Source organism: Ochotona princeps, chromosome 9, assembly GCF_030435755.1.
Source record: "Ochotona princeps isolate mOchPri1 chromosome 9, mOchPri1.hap1, whole genome shotgun sequence".
In the NCBI taxonomy this organism is placed as follows: domain Eukaryota; kingdom Metazoa; phylum Chordata; class Mammalia; order Lagomorpha; family Ochotonidae; genus Ochotona; species Ochotona princeps.
This window is the reverse complement of record NC_080840.1, coordinates 54,191,221-54,210,664: the sequence shown is the minus strand read 5'-3', so window position 1 is coordinate 54,210,664 and position 19,444 is coordinate 54,191,221. Positions and strand designations below refer to the sequence as shown.

Here is a 19,444-nt window from a genome sequence, read left to right as displayed (position 1 = left end):
GTATATCAAAGGAGAGTTTTCCTCTAGGCCTCTGCAAAAAAATCTCCATTATGGGCCCGGCGGGGTGACCTAGTGGCTAAAGTCCTCGCCTTGAACGTGCCAGGATGCCATATGGACGCTGGTTCTAATCCCGGCAGCTCCACTTTCCATCCAGCTCCCTGCTTGTGGCCTGGGAAAGCAATTGAGGACGGCCCAAAGCCTTGGGACTCTGCACCTGCATGGGAGACCTGGAGAAAGTTTCTGGCTCCTGGCTCCAGATTGGCACAGCACTGGCCTTTGTGGTCACTTGGGGAGTGAATCATTGGATGAAAGATCTTCCTCTCTGTCTCTCTTCCTCTCTGGAAATCTGACTTTGTAATAAAAATAAATAAATATTTTTTAAAATCTGCATTAAAGATATTAACTGACAATAAATCTAAGCTTTTTTTAAATAAATCTAATCTTAAACACAATACAATAACCATATCAGAGACAATAGGGGTCTCTGTAAGAGGAAACCATCTAAATGTAATAAAGCAATAATACAAAAAGCTTATAACATTTGGATGAATTGCACAAGAGCAAAAATAGGCCACATGTCAAGTCTATCTTGTTAAGAAAAGGGGTTTATTAATTTTCTAAATCTAACGTTTTAAATGTAGCTCATTAACATAAAATATCACTTATAAACTATATATTTTCTTCTTGTTTATTCTTTCTACATTTCTTGCACAGTGGTAAAATATTGCATCTATAATTTAAATAAATTTTTCTACATTTTAATGGCTCTACTATATACTACTTGGAGAAAACATTACCTAATCCTTAATGTTTAAAAAGAGGAATAAGAATGAATAGGTATATAATACTTATCTGCCAATTTTTAAAATAAACAAACATCATCAAAAAAGAATAAATGAGCATTTGTAGGTATTTGACTACAATGCATTATAAAAACACTGTATTTCAGAGAACAAAGCTGACAAATACCTGGTCTTTAGGGAGGTGTCCCACACTGAACAAATAAATAAGAAAATGTCAGTGATTGATGAAAACTGCAGTGAAAATGAACCATGTGTGCTGATGGGGCTGACGGTGAAGGTGATGAGAGGCATACTCTGTGAAGTTTTCTCTGATGAAATGCTTAACCCAGGATATAAATGGCATTATGTCAGAAAAAAAAAAAAAGAAGAAACAGATCATGCAAAGGCCTCAAGTCCTAAACCTTCCCTTTTCAATTAGCTTTGTCTTGGCTGGTCATGAGACTTCTCCCAGGAAACAATACTGAAAAGTAAAATTTTTCACGCAAAAAAGTCTGGAATGAGCCAAATAAATACTTTAGTAGCAATGGCATGTATCAACAGGAACAGCTTATATCCTATAATGTACCAAAATTAATTTAGATTAAGTGTGTGTTGCTTCATGCTATATTTGACAGTTTATCTTCATTGTTATTCCAGAAAGAATTTAAGGTATTCCCCTAAGAAGTCTGAATATAGAGCACAAATCATGGAAGGGAAAAAGATAAACTAAAAAAAGAAGACAAAATGGGAAAAATTAGAGGCTAATTCTCTGTGATAATGCCCAACATTCTGGGTCTGATTACACCATAAGTTTCACAACCGTGTTTGCCACAGGTGGGCAGGGAAACAAAGGGTGGCAGGAGAGGGTTAATGCTGTTAAACTGTTACTTGTATAATACAAAATATTCACATGAATTTTGTGGGTATTACAAAATTATAATTAATTTTCATAAAAAGTCGCTAATGTAGCTAAGATTTCCCTCTCTAGTATCCTTCAGTAGACAAAACTACATTTTTCTTGATGTGAGTCTTACAATGACTGTAGAGTTTCTACCACCACTCCACAGTGTGACTCAGGGCAAGAAATTCTTCAAGAGCCATCTTTCTGCATGATGTTTATCCAGGTTACTGGCCAACTCATTTTCTCCAAAAAGGCTTTCACAAGAACTTAAAAGTTAATGTATAAGAGCCTCAAAAATTCTTCTGGAATATTATTTCCTAAACCTGAAATATTGATAAACTTAGTAATGTTGATTTTTTCTTGTATTCCGTACAATCTGTAGACTTTCAGAATGGAATGTTGCCTATTATATACACAGTTCTGTGTTTTGGCTGAATAGTGAATTCAGTGAAAGCTGGAACTTTCTGGAAACTATGGACATTCTCAGAACGTACACAGGGTACAATACTTGTCATCTGCATAAACTTAATGCATTGCTTACCATATCATTAGAATATCACTAAGAATAAAGATACTATAGAACTGCTTGTTGAATATTTTCAGTCAGAACAGAATGTTCTTTGTCTAAAAAACTATCACTGATCTAAATACCAAATGATTTTATACTAAGATGATTATTATACTTTTCAAATTAGTAAAACAAGAATTAGCTAGTATCAGGACATGACGGGTTAAGCCAGAGCCTGTGACTTATAATGTCAGTCCCAAATTCTCTGCTTCCAATTCAGCTTTTTGCTAATGTACCTGGGAAGGCAAAGGAAGATACCCTAAGTGTTCGGGGCCCCTGGCACCCAAGTGGGGGCGGGCCAGGATGAAGTTTCCACCTCCTTGCTTTGGACTGGCCCACCTCTGGCTGTTGTGGTAATTTTCTTTGTTTTTCTCCAATGCCCTGCCTTTCAAATAAATAAATCTTTGGAAAATCAAAAAAGAAAAGGATAAAATGACCAAAACAATAGTAGGTTTTCTACAGAGAATTCTTAGCAGTGAAGGAAAACTGAATTAAAGATAATGTCTCAAAAGCAAACAGCTACAATAAATCTGATAAATGAAGTTTATTTCATAAAAGTAGATATGGTGTGCCATGTGGAAACAAATCAAAACATTCTCAATGCAATATAGCTTGTCACTATGAATTTAGATCAATATGTTCCAACAGTGAAACAATAGCAGGAGTTATACACTCCTAAACCCTCCAGGCTATGCTTCAAAAAAGAACTTCTCTTTCTCTCACATTTGTGTAAAAGGAACAACTTTCGATGTAACATTTTCAATGTCTTTTATGTAGAATACTTCCAGTAGCAATGCAATCATCTGTATATGTTATATAATCCAAGAACAAAACAACAGTAACAGAACCTGCTTTACTTAGTAAATATGCCTCTGGCCTTAACTGGTTTATGTAATTGATTCCATAGCAAGTATCTCAAAAACCAATGACAAAGCATTCCTTACTTTTCAGCATTATAATAATGTAATGTATTGATGAGTATGGCATTGAGCAAACATATAATCAGAAAACCAAGAAAGCATTTCTAAAATCATTACAATATAATAGGTTAAAGTGCCCCAAATAGACTTTCATTTTCTAAACACACTAAAGTTTTTGAGAAAAAAATGTTGTATTGTATTTCTCAGTGTATATATCAGTACCACATAAATATGTACCAGTGATGTAAATGAAGTTCCAAATATCACATACTGAAGAATTTAATAGCTACTGAAAAGATAACAAACTCTGAATGAATTTTCATTAAAGCAAAATCTCCCTTATGCTTCTGAGAGTATTCTCAAATTTGTAGTGGCAAATGATTAGTCATAGACCACACATACATTTCAGATATGATAGGTTGGTCCTGTATCATTTATAAATGTATAGGACAGATAGACACTTGACTAGAAATTAAGTCAGAGGTTTGGATGCCGGCATCAGAAAACAGAGTCCCAGGTTCCTGCTGACACAGACCCTGAAACACAGCAGGTGATGGCTCAAGTAGTGGAATGCCTGACACCTGGATTGCCTTCCTTTCAGCTACAACCTGGCGCAGCCCAGAATGCTGTGGGCTTTTGCAGAGTGAGCAACAACATGGGAACTCCTGTCTGTGCGTCCCTATGGTCATTATCTCGGCCTCTGTCTCTCTCTCTCTCTGTCATTCACTCTCATTGTCTTTCTTTCTTTCTGCCTATAAAAAGTAAATCACAATATTAAATGCATTTGAAAACTCATTTGTGAAAAAAGGATTTCATTTATTTATTTGAAAAAAACAAATTTACAGAAAGAGAAAGAAACAGAAATAGTCTATCTGCTGAATCACTCCCCAAATGTCCACAATGGACAGGGTTGAGCCAGGCTGAAGACATGTAGCCTGGAACTCCATCTGGGTCACCTGTAAGGATGGCAGGGGCTGAATAATTTGCATCTTCTGCCGCTTTCTGAGGCCCATTAGCAGGGAGCTGGATTGTAAGCAGGGCAGGAAGAACTCATCCAGCTGTCATCTGTATGGGATGCCAGCATCACACTGCAATCAGCGGCTGAACTCACTGAACAACAACAGTGGCTCTTATGCTTGAAGCAACCCGAGTAGAGCATGAGCTACATTTTCTACGCATGAAAACATAAGCACTGGCAAAATATTCTTCATTAAGCATTTTATATTCTAGTAAGAACAAACAGAATGTAAGCAGAGATCAAAAGAATCAGTCCAACAGGATCATCTCAAATGAAGATAAGGAATATAAATTAAAACACAATTTTTCTATAGGGAAGAAAAGGAAAAGTTGGTTTGTGTAAATTATTTCAATTAAGGATGAGGCAGATGGCTGCTGAACCAGTAAGATATTCTGGACTGTTTTCCAGGCATACAAAATGTCTCCAAATTTTTCCAAACTACATTTTCACTGTGGTGATGCAATAGCAAGACCTTCTCTGTCCCCCAAAAATCAGTCAGTCTCTCTCTCTTTATCCCTCTCTTTCTCTCTCTACTCTCTCTCTCCCCCTCTCCTTCTCTCTCTCTCTCTCTCTCTCTCTCTCTCTCCCTCTCTCTCTCTCTCTCTCTCCCTCTCTCTCTTTCACACACACACACACACACACACAGCTTGGATGAGTGGTCCCCTACATTACACCATTGCCATGGTACTTTCCCAAAACCATCAGAGCTAGAACTTAAAACAGTTGATCCACTTTCTGAGTTCCAGGATACCAGACCAAACTTCAAAAGCATCTATCCACCTGAGCTTGTCACTGGACCATTGATTTTTTTTTTTTTTATTCATTAATTACATTGCATTACATGACACAATTTCATAGGTACTGGGATTCCCCCCCCTTCACCCCAAACCCTTCCCCCATCATGAATTCCTTCACCTTGATGCATAACCACAGCTCAAGTTCCGTTGAGATTCCCTAATTAAAAGTTTACACCATACAGAGTCCAGCATCCCACTTGTCCAGTTCAAGTTCAACCGCCTCTTAGGTAGGCCCTCTCAGGTTTGTAGGCAGAGCCAGCAGAGCGTCACCTCGAACAATTAGAAGCACCAACATATCATCAGCAACAGTCCAGGTATGATGAGGCTGGTGCAGAGTCCACTGATTGACATAGTCCGTCTTAGGGTTTCCCCTTGTCCAGTTTTCCGCTGCAAGCATAAAGCTGAGGTGGTTGATTCATCTACTCCATTTTCCATCTTTTTTTGATTAATGCTTTGATTCCTCCATTTTGTTCAGGGGAATCCCCCTAAAAAAAACTTTGAGGCATTCCCAGTCCAGGCTCCTACATGTACTACTAGTAAGCACAGTGCCCGCCATAGTCCATCACTCCGATCAGCTGATGGTTTTAACCCCTGGGTTGGTTCTCTTCTGAGCCCCGACCTCTATTGGAACCAATGAGTATCGCATCTCTCCCCGGCTCTGCCCATCACACTCTTGTCCCTCACCTAAACCAGTGGGAGGAGTGCTGGTCGGGTGTTGCATTCCCTGCTAGCACAGGCCATTTCACCTTGGCATTTTGTGTTTTGTACTGTTTTTTTTTTTTTTTTTTTTTTCGCAACCAAACACGGCCAGGCCCCCACACAGTTTCAGCACTTGGGCTTGCCAGTGGATGACGTGAACTGACTCAGCCTGGTCTGCCCCAACCCGTGCCAAGTGTATTCCAGTGAGGGTTTGGAATGTGACCCACTGGACCATTGATTTTAACAGAAAAGAGAGATGGCAGTATTTAATATAAAGAAAGTCAAAATTAGCTGAGTGTCCACCAAGTGTCAGGCACAAACCAGGTTTCTTGGCATTTTTATTTTCTCATTAAATCCTCCTTTTCTATTAGTTTACAGATTAAAACACCAATGTTTACAGAGATGAAATGACTTTCCAAAGCTTGAACAGACAGTGATTCTCATGCCTGTTAAATACAAATGCACTTTTCAGAGGGAATTATGTATTATAGTCTATCCTGTGATATGGATTAATTTATAAGCTCCTTTCTTAAAGCAAATATTAAAACAGGAAAAAATGGCCAGCAGCTGATTATGTAGCTAAGTACATAATTAAAAGTTATTCGTCACGTGTAAAGGTAAATTAAATGCATGGAGATACTTTCTTTAAGGTTAAAGGAATAAGCATTAAGAGGCTATTCACTTACTAATTGTATCTGAGGAGAGCATATAAATCTATATTTTGGTCACTTTAACAGACACCTATCGGCCCCTGTTCATAGCCCATCGATTCTTCACCAATAAAATATGAAACAAAACACTTATTTCTCACCCTGTAGAATGAAGCTCTACACTCATATAAAAGACATAAAAAAGCATACAGACATGTACCTTTGCAGTGTACCTATTCACCTACCTATTCATTCATCTGAGGAGTGAAACAACAAATCACAGATCTTTTTCTCTCTCTCCCTATCTCTTACTCCGACTTTCAAAATGAATAAATACGTCTTTATAAATAATTATTACAGGTTCCAACATGGAAGCCTAGTGGCCAAAGTCCTCGACTTGCATGAGCCAGGATCCCACACGGGCAGTGGTCAGTATCCCAGCTGCCCCACTTCCCACTCAGCTCCCTGCTTGAGGCCTGGAAAGCAGCTGAGGACGGCCCAAAGTCTTGGGATCCTGCACCTGTGTTGTAGGTCCAGAAGAAGCCCCTTGCTCCTGGCTTCAGATCAACTCAGGTCCAGCTGTTGCAGCCACTTAGGGAGTGAATTAGCAGACAGAAGATCTTTCCTCTCTGTCTCTCCTTCTGTTTGTAAATCTGACTTCTAATAAAAATAAATTACTTTTTAAAAATAATAATTATTGCAGATATCTTTGCACGTCAGTTTATGCATTCAATATATAAATACATGTGCTACTTAGCTGGATGTGTTAACATGTTCAAGCTCCCTAGCCATAAGGGAGATACAAATGAAAACCATATTGAGGTTCCACCTAAGCCCAGTGAGGTTGGCCTACATTCAGAAATCCACTAACAACACCTGCTGGCGTGGATGTGGGCAGAAAGGTACCCTCCTTCACTGCTGATGGGAGTGTAGGCTAGTACAGCCACTATGGAAGTCAGTATGGAGAGTGCTAAGAGAACTGAAAATAAACCTGCCCTATGAGCCAGCTATCCCAAATCCGGGAATATTTCCGAAGAAAGAAAATCTACATATGAGAAAGGGATCTGTAACCCTACATTTACAGCAGCACGATCTACAATAGCAAGGTTGTCCTAGATGCCCATCTAAAGAGGAATAAACAATAAAGAGGATAAAGAAACAGTGGTACATCTACTCCATGGGATACTACACAGCTATTAAAAAGAACAAAATTCTACGATTTGGAACTAAAGGGTCCCAACTAGAGACCATTATGCTCAATGAAATAAGTCAATCTCAAAAGGAAAAACAGCATATGTTACCTCTGATACAAGGCAAACTTTATGCAAAATACAAGATCAATAGCCCTTTCAATACTCTTTCTGCTGCAACCATGTGTTTTGATATTTTTTTAGTATCATTTCCTCAAAATACTTTCTTTTCCCATTAAATTCTTCAGTGACTCATAGATCGTACAGTAGCATCATTTTTTCCAGGTAGGTTTGTTTTTTCTTTTCATTTCTTCATCGACACAGTGGTTGTTCATTAGCATGTTACTTAACTACATGGTGTTCTAAATTTTTAAACTTTATTCCTGTTGTTGATTTTGTTTTATGGCTTTTCACTTAAGAGACTACATAGTAATTGTGCAGTAGAGACTTTAATATCCAAATGTAAAGATATAATGCAGTATGCATCTTTACATCCAGACCAAAGATGGACTCCCATTGAAACTGCTATATGTATCTTGACAATAGGATGCTGGACTGTCTGCCATTGTCTTACCCACAGTGTCAGGATATACTTAAAGAGCAGAGTGATTGACTTATGACTGCTTATGAAGGATTATACTATTGTAATAATATGGGGGAATTCAGTTGGGGGAAGGGAATTTGGTGAGGGGGTAAAGGAAATCTCACAGCCTATGGAATTGTAACATAAAAATTAAAATAAAACAGAAGACAAGAAGTAATATATGGGCAAATAAGACTCAGTGGTCAGAATTCCCATATAGGACTGTTCAATTTCAGAGTCCCAGGACTCTGCTTCTAGTCCAGTTTCCTGCTAATGAAAACCCCGAGAAACAACAGAGGATGACTAAAGGGCTTGAGTTCTCATGCCTGTGTGGGAGCCAGACTCAGCTGTAAACTCCTGGTGTAAAATCAGCCCTGGCAGATTTGAGAAAACTCTTGAGTTTTCTCTCTCTCTCTCTCTCTCTCTCTCTCACACACACACACACACACACACACACACACACATACAGAGTCAGCCTCTCTCTCTTCCCTCACTTCCTCCTCTCTACCTGCCTAATAAAATGAAAAAACAAAATCTATGAGTAAACAGTAATCCAGCTATTCTCTCCCCAGACATTTAGATGGTTCACAACTCTGGATCATTTCATATAATGTCCAATTTATGTCCTACAAAAACTTTTCATATGTGAAAATATTTTATGAAACATGTTTGTAGAAATAAAATTGCTTCATTAGTTATTTTTAATTGATATATTTAGCAATTTCCAACAAATTGCATGTATGGTCTAAAATACATTTTAAAAGACATTAAAATTACTTTGAAGTAAACCAATAACAATGCATAACTTGGATTTTCAGCAAAATTGGGTAAAAATAAGCTATTTCTTCATTCATCCACCCTATAAAATCTCTGAAATTTTAAACATCACTACAAATTCAGATACAGGAAAAATAATCTTCATAATCTCAAGCACTGAGGAAAATTATTGGACATAATTTACTCCAAGTAAAATTAAACATCTAGCAATCACCAGTCTTGTTTCCTAATCTTTTAACTGTAGTGAAATTTTTACATCTTTATAGATCTATTTTTTTAAGCATTAAGATAAATTGAGGGCACAGCATGGTAGCCTAGCAGCTAAAGTCCTCACTTTGAATATGCCAGGACGCAATAAGGGTGCTGGTTCTAATCCCGACAGCCCTGTTTCCCATCCAGCTCCCTGCTTGTGGTCTGGGAAAGCAGCTGAGGACGGCCCAAAGCCTTGGAACTCCGTACCAGTGTTAGAGACCCGGAAGAGGCTCCTGGCTCCTGGCTTTGGATTGGCTCAGCTCCAGCCATTGCAGCTGCATGGGGAATGAATCAACACATGTAAGGTATTCCTCTCTGTCTCTCCTCCTCTCTGTATATCTGACTTTCCAATAAAAATAAAATTAATTTAAAAAAAGAGAAATTGGGGTGCGGGAATTCTACCTCTGGTCATAAAGGAGGAACTCGTAACCTTTCCTCAACTCCACTGTCCTACAGAACCATATAATGTAGCCAAGATGGATGGAGTTATTGATTGATTGACTGATTGATTGATTTATAGCAAGAGAACTTTCACATACTTCATAGACACAGTTTTAGGAAAATGATACTTTCCATGCCAGTTAAATCAGGAACGACACGTGGAAATTAAATTAGGTCTATAGTTCCCCAATACTGTGGCCACTTCTTAGAGATGGATGTCTAGGCCTGCTTGCCTGACTTAAATAAGCTCACAACATTAGAATGATTATGTCTTACAACAGTGTCAGATTTTTGTGGGATATTAGCCATTTTTACATTATATCTTCATAATTCTTTATTAAAAACCTCAGTGCTCATCATTACTCATGATGCATGATATTAAGTCATGACTTTGCAAATACTTCAAAGCATCCTAAATCACATTTAAAGGTAATATAAACCTATGCTTATAAATTGCCTGAAAAGAAAATTGACTTCAATTCAGAGTCATTTTGGAATATCATAGTGCATGCAACACTTTAGAAGCATCTCAAATGATAAAAAATACCAGAAATAAACTAATAAACTGAAAAGCCAAACTAAGGAAATAAGCCCCACAATTAAAAAACAGGGACCTGGGGGTTCACAGCACCAGTCATGCGTTCTCTTTGTTATTGTTCTAAATAACATTCCTGTGCTCTTTTTAAGGTGTCTCGCTCCAACAACTTCACTTAAAACACACCTTGCAACTTACAAAGTCCACAAAGGAAACACACCAATATGGTGCATTTTCAGAACTAAAGGATGACTACATTAGCAACTCCTGTGACTCAATACAGCAAATCACAGCCAAGCATAGAGATAAAGCTTAGAACTGCCTATTTCAAATTGTGATCGGTGAAGTGACGTTTCCCTTGCATGATCGCTACTTGAAATATGGCCCAGGAATTAAAACAGTAGTAATAAGTTTTGCTGCACTTAAATAAATTCAGACTCCTAGGACCACCACCCCTCCCCCCCACACACACACACCCTGACCTCTTGAAACAGTTCTTAGGAGAACCACTGAGTAAATCCCTGGAAGTTCTAACATTCACAAGCAGTGATGTCTGCACTGGTTTTCCAGCATGATCCAGTATGCAAGGAGCTAGTGAGATTTTTCCACTTTTAGGACAAGTGTATAATTCTTATCCAAAGGCCAAGGGGCAGATGTCTGAACTGGCAGTGAGGATACCTGCGTCCCGTATCAGAGTGTCAGAGTTCAAGTCCCAGCTCCTGCCCTTAATTCTAACTTCCCAGAGATGCAGACCCTGGGAGGCAGCAGGTGGTAGCCTAGCTGCGCCCCTGTTGCCCTTGAGGGAGAACTAGAGTGAATTCACAGCTCCAGGCTTTGGTCCCAGGCCTAGTAAAGCCCCAGCTGTTGTGAGCATTTGGGGAGTGAGTCAGCAGAGTGATGTCTGTCTGTCTTTAAAGTAGACCAATTTTTTAAAAAAGCTAAATTCTATGATAATTTTTTTTTTGCAGAAAGATCTGTGTACCATCCTGCTTTTAGAACCTAATTTACCCATTATTTCTCTTACATTGTAAAGTTGGGCTCATGAACCCTTAACTACTCATTACTGCAGCCAAATCTCAAGTGGATTGATTAGGAGATATTCAACAAATTATAAAATATAAAATATGGTCGGTGGTGTTTGTGTGTGTGTGAGAGAGAGATGTAAAGCTTACATGAGACAATGTGCCATCACTTAAAGCTTTTCAGTGCAGAAGTAATTGGTGAGCATCAAGAGAGAAGGGAGGAGCAGGTGAGAATTATCAAGTTGGGTTTATTTCCCAATTAGTAGAAAATCTGCATATATTCCAAATTCTCTTGTCACTTGAAAAGAATCTTGAGAATTTTTTAGTAAGTTAGCAAATAAATGAGAATTGGCACTATTAAAAACAGTCCATCTATTCATCTTGGTACCTGGGTTTTATACCCCAGAAGAGCTGCCAGCAATCACACACTCCAAGTGTATTTATTATAATTGTTTAGATACCACGAACACATTGTTTCACAGAGAATTATGATGTGTCTGCCCTCATACACAACTACAATGAAATAAGGGAATAAGGAAAAGTAAAATCAAAGATTTGGGGTAGCTACAACAATTTAATTTCACTCTTTTAGGGAGTTTCTTCGCTAACACTTCTGCAGAAACAAGATTAAAGTCTGTTAGGACTTTGCTACAGAGAACAGTGATCTTCTCTTTCAAGACAGTAGTTGAAATTGTGCAGAAAATAAAAGCACGGTATCTTGCAAACCTTGGTTGCTTGAAGACCCTCCTCCCTAGATAGCCACACCCTTATTCTTGCATCCCTTCTGTACAGAGGCATTACTTCCCATTAGTACTAATTTTTTCTCTGCAGAGCTCTTCCGCTTCCTTTCCGACTCAGGGAACCTGCCCCATCATCCGCTATCTCCAATCCATTCCACTCCTCTTGCTGCAGTTCCGACTTTTGCTCAGTGGAGGATTTGCAATCTCACCCCTCCTCCCCTCCGCCAGAGAATAATTACACCTGTTCTGGGGGCGGGGGCGGGGGATACCCCGTCCGTCTCACGGACTTTCGCTGCTGCTGTGTAGGTAACTGGATTGAAGGTCCAACAGAGAGAAGGGATGGTGGGTGCCCCAACCAGCCGGTCACTGCCCTCACCCGCCCCGCATGCCCCGCCTCTGCCCAGCGTTAGGGCAACTGGCAGGGTGCTTTGCAGGTGCGGGTTTCTACCTTCTGCTCTTCATTTCCCTTGTTCTCCCGCTTTTTTTTTCTCCTGTATTTTTGTCATCAGTCCTTTCTTTCAGAGTCGTGAAAACAGTTCCGAAACACCTATCTCTTTCCCTAAAACACCAGTGCACTCTTCGGGAACCCTTCTTCTAGTTTCATTCAACACGCCAGCGCCTATAAACCCACCCCTTCCTCACTGCTTCAGCTTGTCTCCGGTTTGCCATAGTCCTTCCCGTAGCTAAGAACCTCCTCTCCCTTTTCGGGTTCTATTACTACCCACATTTTTAAAAAATAAATAAATAAAATCCAACACGAAAGCTGGCGTGGATTTCAAGAAAAAGGTGACAGTGGCTAGGATAGTTGCACTGCGCGCACCCGTGTGCATCACCTGTCGCAGCCTCTCTGGGTGACGGACACGAGGCTGTGAGGTGCAGGATAGCGATTCAAACTTCCCCTGCCAGACTGAGCTCACCTGTCCGCGTCCAGGTAACTGGCCAAGCGCCCGCCTCGCCGAGTTCCAAGACACCTGGCGCTGACAGCGCGGATGCCAAGGAACTAGGGACGCCCTCTCCCGCGCGCGTTTTTTTTTCCTCCGCGCTCCATCCTTTGGGGTTGTTTTTGGTTTTGTTTCTGCACCCTTTCCCCCAGAGACAACCTGACCGTTTTCCTCCACAGCACCTTACCTCAAACAGGGGACCAATCTTGTTCTTCTCCAGGTAAGCCTGGATGCGCGTTTGCTGGTGAGACGCCATGGAGAGACAGAGGGGCCGCCTAGAGAGTGCGGGAAGATCGCGCCGCCGTGCGCCTCGGTGGGGCACAGCCCTCCTTGCCCCGGGCTCCGAGCCTCGGCTTCCCAGTCAGGCCGGCGAGCGTGGGCGGCAGCCTGAGGAGCCGCGAGCTCTCGGAGCTCTGAGAGAAGGATATCCGAGAGGGTTGCTGCCAACTCACACAACTCCAGGAGCCATGGGAGAACTCATTAATCGCCTTCGCTGCCTAGCTCCCACCTTCCCGGCTCTCCGCTGCGCCGGCTGCAGCGGGGAAATTGAAAGGTCTAGGCTCTTGCTCTCCTCTGGGCGGCAGCAGCAGGAATCAGGAGGCGGGCAGCCAGGCACCGAGGTGCTGCGGCTCCCACAACCGCGCCGGGGGGCGCACGCGGCCCGGCAGCGACGGCGGGGCTCGAACGCTCCGGGAGTGTGGGAGCGAGCGCGCCGCGCCCACGGGGGTGGGGAGAGTCCCTCCCCGAGGTTCCTGCAATGAACTGCCCGAGCTGCTGCTGCCTGAAGCTGAGCTCGCCCTACCACACGCCCCCTAGCGATAGCGCCGCTCCAAAAGCCAATGGTGACGGTGCTTCTTTCAAAGTGCACATAAATCTGATGCTTGTTGGCTACTCCTTGGCAGCTACAAATGCAGTTCGGAAGGGGATCTAACCCCACCTCCCCTTGTGAGCCGATCCCGGACACCTTTTGCTTGACCTAGTACACTAGATCAGGTCTGGGAAGACCAGAGTCGGGGCAAAGTGGGCGGGTCTAAAGGTATATACCTCGGCAATGAAACTGACCAACCTTTTTAAATTTTGGCTTGTCCTGGAGAGCAAGTAGTTGAGTGAATAGAGACAGAAAACCAGTTGAAAATTTCCCAAATTCACGCAGTCTAGGGCTGAGGGAGTAAACCTTTAGGATTTGAGAGGGAGAAGAGGGGAGACAAAAAGGAGCCAGCCAGCCTGTCGCTTGCAAGTTTGCCTTACTAACCCATGCCTTGGACATCAGTAGGCTACACTACCCTGATGCAAAAGGTGCCCTGTAGATGCTTCTAGAGCTCCTCCAGTTTAGCCAGCTCTTTTCTTATTTTAGGCAAGTGGAAGGAAATACACAGACAGCTCAAATTTCTAAACAGAGCTAGTGGTATGGTGAGTAGGTACCGAGGACCCAACGACAATATCCTTGACTCCCAGTCCTGGTGTCCTGCCGAAATCAAAAGAAGTGTGGATCGTAAAAATTAGCATCTAGAATGATGGGGCTACGTTTCCTTAAAGTACACTCCATCTGTGTGGATGTTCTGTTTTCTCCGCTGTAATCTGTACTTCCAAAACTGGAATACAGCAGAAAAGCCCTTCCATTTAATAAATCAGATATGAAAAATTGCCAGAGTAAGGAGAAGTTTAAAGTTCACTGACAGCCTGAAATGGGCATGGTTTGGGATGGGTAAGTGGCCAAGCTCTATCTTTTCAAGCAAATGCAGAGTGATCTGTCTGTGGAGAGTTAAGTTGACCAAGTGAGGTGCCTGGGTCTACCAAGTGTTTTCCATTGTCGTTCAAAGGTACTTAAGTATTGTTCAAATATGTTTAGCAGAAATTAAGTATAAAGGATGAAAATCAACATTTCTACTGCCATAAATGATGGTGTAGAGCCGCCCTAAGAAAGACATTTTGGTTTAGATAAAAAGCCCAGTACTTTCAACTCATGCTGTACAGGAAAATCAGGATGGTTTACAGAAAGCAGACATTTTCTTCCTACAGCCATGAAGAGGATGCTTTTTAAAAGTTATTTATTTTTATTGTAAAGGCAGATCAGATTTACTAATGGAAGGAGAACAGAGAGAAAGATCTTCCATCCTCTTGTTCGCTCCCCAAGTAACTGCAACCACTGGAGCTGGGCCGATCCGAAGCCAGAAACCAGGAGCCTGCTTCGGGTCTCCCATGCAAGTGCAGGGTTCCAAGGGCTTGGGCTATCCTATACTGCTTTCATAGGCTGTAAGCAGGAAGCTGCGTGGGAACTGGAGCAACTGGGACGCAAACCAGCACCCCTATGGGATTCTAGTGCTTGCAAGGTGATGATTTAGCCAGTGAGCCATCACACTGGCAGAGGATGCTTTGTAAAGAGAGTTAATTAACATATTGATTTTAAAAGTTAGAAATGAGTTGAGCAACCTACCCAAAATATTATTGGCAGGGTGTAATTGGTTCGTTTCTTAGGGGAGGGGTACTTGGCTTTGATTCAGGTGTTTCTAGCTCTGGAGTTGAAGCAACCTGAAAATTAGAGATGACAGTTTGAGCATAGGGCTATGTTCATTGACCTGGCACGTAGTAGGACCTGTTAAACAGCAGCCACATGAATGATTCGGAACTAAGTAATCAATTCAATCCTGTCCTCTTCTTTCAGGTTAACCTCTGGCTCATGGTACTTATACTCGGCTTTTTTTATATATTTTGTTAATTGCATGCAGACAGTGGTTCCCTTTCACACTACAAGCTTTCTAAAACTGTGAAATAATGGCTTAGTACGGTTTTTATAGTTTACATATTGCAACATACAGTTTCATATAATTTGTTCTGTCTCAACAAAGCTGATAGTGAGATCCTATTCTATTGCTATACATTTTAAGAAATGCATTATTCAGCTTCTTTTAAGATTATCTAAAAAGTAACTATTGTGTTAGATTAGCCTGAATAACTTTTTTCACATGTGACATGGTTGCCTTATGATCCTTTCTTCGGTTATCGGCCTGGCTACAGCATGAAAAGGCCATCTTCAATGAGACCGGCTTGACCTCATTGTGCTCCAAAAGTGCCTGTCAGCATAATTTACAAGTATACAGAATCCAATTTATAGAATGTACTAAGGCTCTTGTCTAAGTCCATTTGCAAGACACTTTGCACACTCCTTAAACAAATGATTTTTGCTGAGAGATGGAAAGCAATGGTGAAATCTAGTTGAACCAATTAGGGCATATTAACAAAGTAGTTACTCAAATTAATTAGATATTGAAATCATCAAGCAGAGAAATTCTATTTTTTTAATTTAGATGACTAGTTTTAAAGTAGACTTATCCCTTCCTAAAAAGGTTCACCTTATATCCTTGTAACAAACAGGGACAAATATTTTACCCAAGAACCTGCAGCAGGAGTCATCTGGCCTTTAGATGGGAGTGGCACAGCTGCCTACAGTTCTGCCTAAAATGCCTCTCAGTCAATGTGAATATATCATTCTTATACACTAGCTACTGATGCAAGCACTTCATATATTGCACCACCTAATTCAGTGCCAGAGTAAAGCGATGAAGGTGTTAATCCTATTAGCTATATTTGTTTGTTTGTTTCAGATAAGGAAATTGAGGCATTCAGCAGATTAATAAGACACTCAAGGTTATAGCTAGCAAATAAATCCATATTTGAAACCTGCCCGTGTTTTAAACATTCAAACTCCCGAGTACCTGTGTTCCAGTGGGGTCGCATTCCTTTGTTTTGAATTCATTTTGACCAACAGGCGTGTTAATAGCTCATTTGACTTCCATAGTACATAAGTGAAGAAAGGATGCATTTCATTTTTTCATGTTGGGATACTTACAAGCATTCTTTATCTAAAATTGTTTGTGGCAATAGCATTTTATAACATGTTTTTTGCATCTCAAGTAACTGACCATGTTAGATACATTGAAATTGTCAATAAATCTATCAACCCTGATCTGCGTTTTGCTTATAATTTCCAAAATGATATTATCTTGATGTTTCACTCTATTAAGTGAGAGTCTGTTAGAAGTTAAAAATCCTTAAGCAGTGAAACATGTTATGGGATGCCATAACATGGCACTGAATTTATTGAAAGGATGGGGAAAATAAAAGCGACTAAGCAAACAAAAGATGATGTGGTAAGGCAGAACAATTCTGCTTGGTGTGCACCCTGGGGAGTTAGGCACTCTGCCCAGGACAGAATGTATTACTGCTGCAGTCTCACTATCAAGAAGTAAGTGACATGAGATGTATTTCTCAAACATGCATCTCTGCAAATGCCAGCTGGTGCTCAGTCATAATGAAGTGCCTCACCACTTCATACCCAGCACAAAGAGTTAAAGAACCTCCACGGCCTAAATTTAAACCAAATCTAACTCATAAGGGAAAAAAAGTACAAGGATGCCTTCACATCTGTAAAGATGTCCTATGCCTAAGAGCATCCAAAGTATACAGTAAATTGTCTTCTCCAGTTATCACATTCCCTGTAACACTCACCCCTCAAGACTCACAGTTTTGTCCCTGAAGACAAGGTATTGTGAGGATAGAGTAGGTTTCTCAAAGGAACATAGAATCACACTATCTTCCTTCCAAAGTTTTATGATGGAGCATTAAAAAGCAGTGACTGAACTAACTATGCCTGGGAAGATTGGAAAACCAAAAAGTGAACAAATGGCTAAAAGAATAAATTAATTCATTAGGTAACACTGGGGCATATCCGATAATCACACACTTGGTTATTTTCATTTAAACACCCCTATCTATAGTGGTACTCTGATTTTGCTTACTAAAATATGCTCTCAAATATTTTCAATATTTTATTTTTTTTTAAAGATTTATTCATTTTATTACAGCCAGATATACACAGAGGAGGAGAGACAGAGAGGAAGATCTTCCGTCCGATGATTCACTCCCCAAGTGAGCCGCAACGGGCCGATGCGCGCCGATCCGAAGCCGGGAACCTGGAACCTCTTCCGGGTCTCCCACACGGGTGCAGTGTCCCAAAGCATTGGGCCGTCCTCAACTGCTTTCCCAGGCCACAAGCAGGGAGCTGGATGGGAAGTGGAGCTGCCGGGATTAGAACCGGCGCCCATATGGGATCCCGGGGCTTTCAAGGCGAGGACTTTAGCCGCTAGACCACGCCGCCGGGCCCATATTTTCAATATTTTAAATAACAGTGCTTCTATTAGAAAACAACATTGATTTGTACTTATGTGTTTTCAGAGTCTTTCAACCTGTCACTATCTCTTTTCTATGTTTTCTTTCTCCCTTTCTTATTTTATTCCTTCTTTTGAAAGAAGTTCTGTTCATGTTGCAGACAGGACCTGAAACAACTGTACACAATTGTTGGTGAAAACCAATTGGATGGAACAAATGACAAATGTTGTGACAAATGTTTTCTGCTACATCCATTTTCTAAAACATATGCTAAAACCTTTTTGTCTGAAAACCCTTGATTTTGACAGTTAATACCCCTAAGCACAGTCATGTGCCAAATCATTACCACTGCTCGCAAGTTCTCATACATTTTACGATGGTTTTTCCTTAACCTCAGCACACAGTGATTCGTTCTTACATTTTCCTGTAAAATGGCATGTTCTGAAAAAATTCATCTTGAATTTAAACATTGATAGTAAGGATGTTTTAAACTTCAAACAGGGAGAAGACAATCTTCCACATTTCACAGAATGTTTTATTTCAACATTTCAAACAGAAACAAATTAGCCACAGAATGACACTTCATAAGACAGACAAACGAGAGTGAGACTGAGTTTTTCTGCAGCATGTGCAACCCTTTTCCCAGAATAATGAACTTCCTTCATATTTGCTCAATACTTGTGCTGGTTGGTACGCTAACATTTTAGGTTATTTTTTTTTTTCCTGGGCCTTTTCTACGTCTCCTCCTGTTGCCATATTCAAAGAACACAAAAAACACTGTCATGGGTTTAAATCCTGGTTCTCGGATATAACCAACTTGTACATTTTAGAAAGTTGTTCTCTAAATTCCATCTCCCTCATCCAGAAAATGAAACAATAGATAGGTGTCTCAAGGCTACTATAAATTTACACAATATGTCCGGCGCTTGGGTTGATGTCTGCCAAGGAGTAAGCTGCTGTTCAATAAATATGAACTAAGTTATTGTGGATATGCTGGAAGACACAAGGTCATCCATATTTTTTCCTCTTCCTTGTGTCCGTATGAAAGGTAACTAATGTTTGATCCAAGAGAAGTTGGCCTTTCTCTTGTCTTTTACCACTTGTCCTTCAATAGCTCCCACCTTTCCGTTCTGCCTGTTAGGAAAACAGGGTGCTTTAAATGGCCAATTGAGCAAGAAGCTAATATTTAATACTTTAATGGACTAATAATGGCAAAAGAAACAGCAAAAAAAAAAAAATGGAAAGGAACTGGATTTGGCCTAGTGATTAAAAACTTTTAATTTTATGGGTACGCATCCTTCTCAACTATGTAAACATCATCAAAAATAGAATAAAGTATTTACAAAAAGGCATTTGTGTTCAGCCTCAGAGTGAGTTTGATATCCATTTCCAGCTCCTTCAAACATCAACCCTAGGAGGCGGCAGGTGTTGGCTCAAGTAATTGGCCTTCTGCCACCTCACA

General features: G+C 40.6%; 1 protein-coding gene across 1 annotated transcript in view; it reads right to left on the bottom strand.

The window, feature by feature from the left end:
- Window positions 1-13,129, bottom strand: part of C9H8orf34 (chromosome 9 C8orf34 homolog) — a 180,641-nt gene extending 167,512 nt beyond the window's left edge. Inside the window, exon 1 of the mRNA XM_004588031.2 lies at window positions 13,004-13,129. Within this exon, the coding sequence (XP_004588088.2) occupies window positions 13,004-13,072 (69 nt within the window). The 5' untranslated portion in view covers window positions 13,073-13,129. The remainder of the gene's footprint in view (window positions 1-13,003) is intronic.
- Window positions 13,130-19,444: the final 6,315 nt, after the last annotated feature.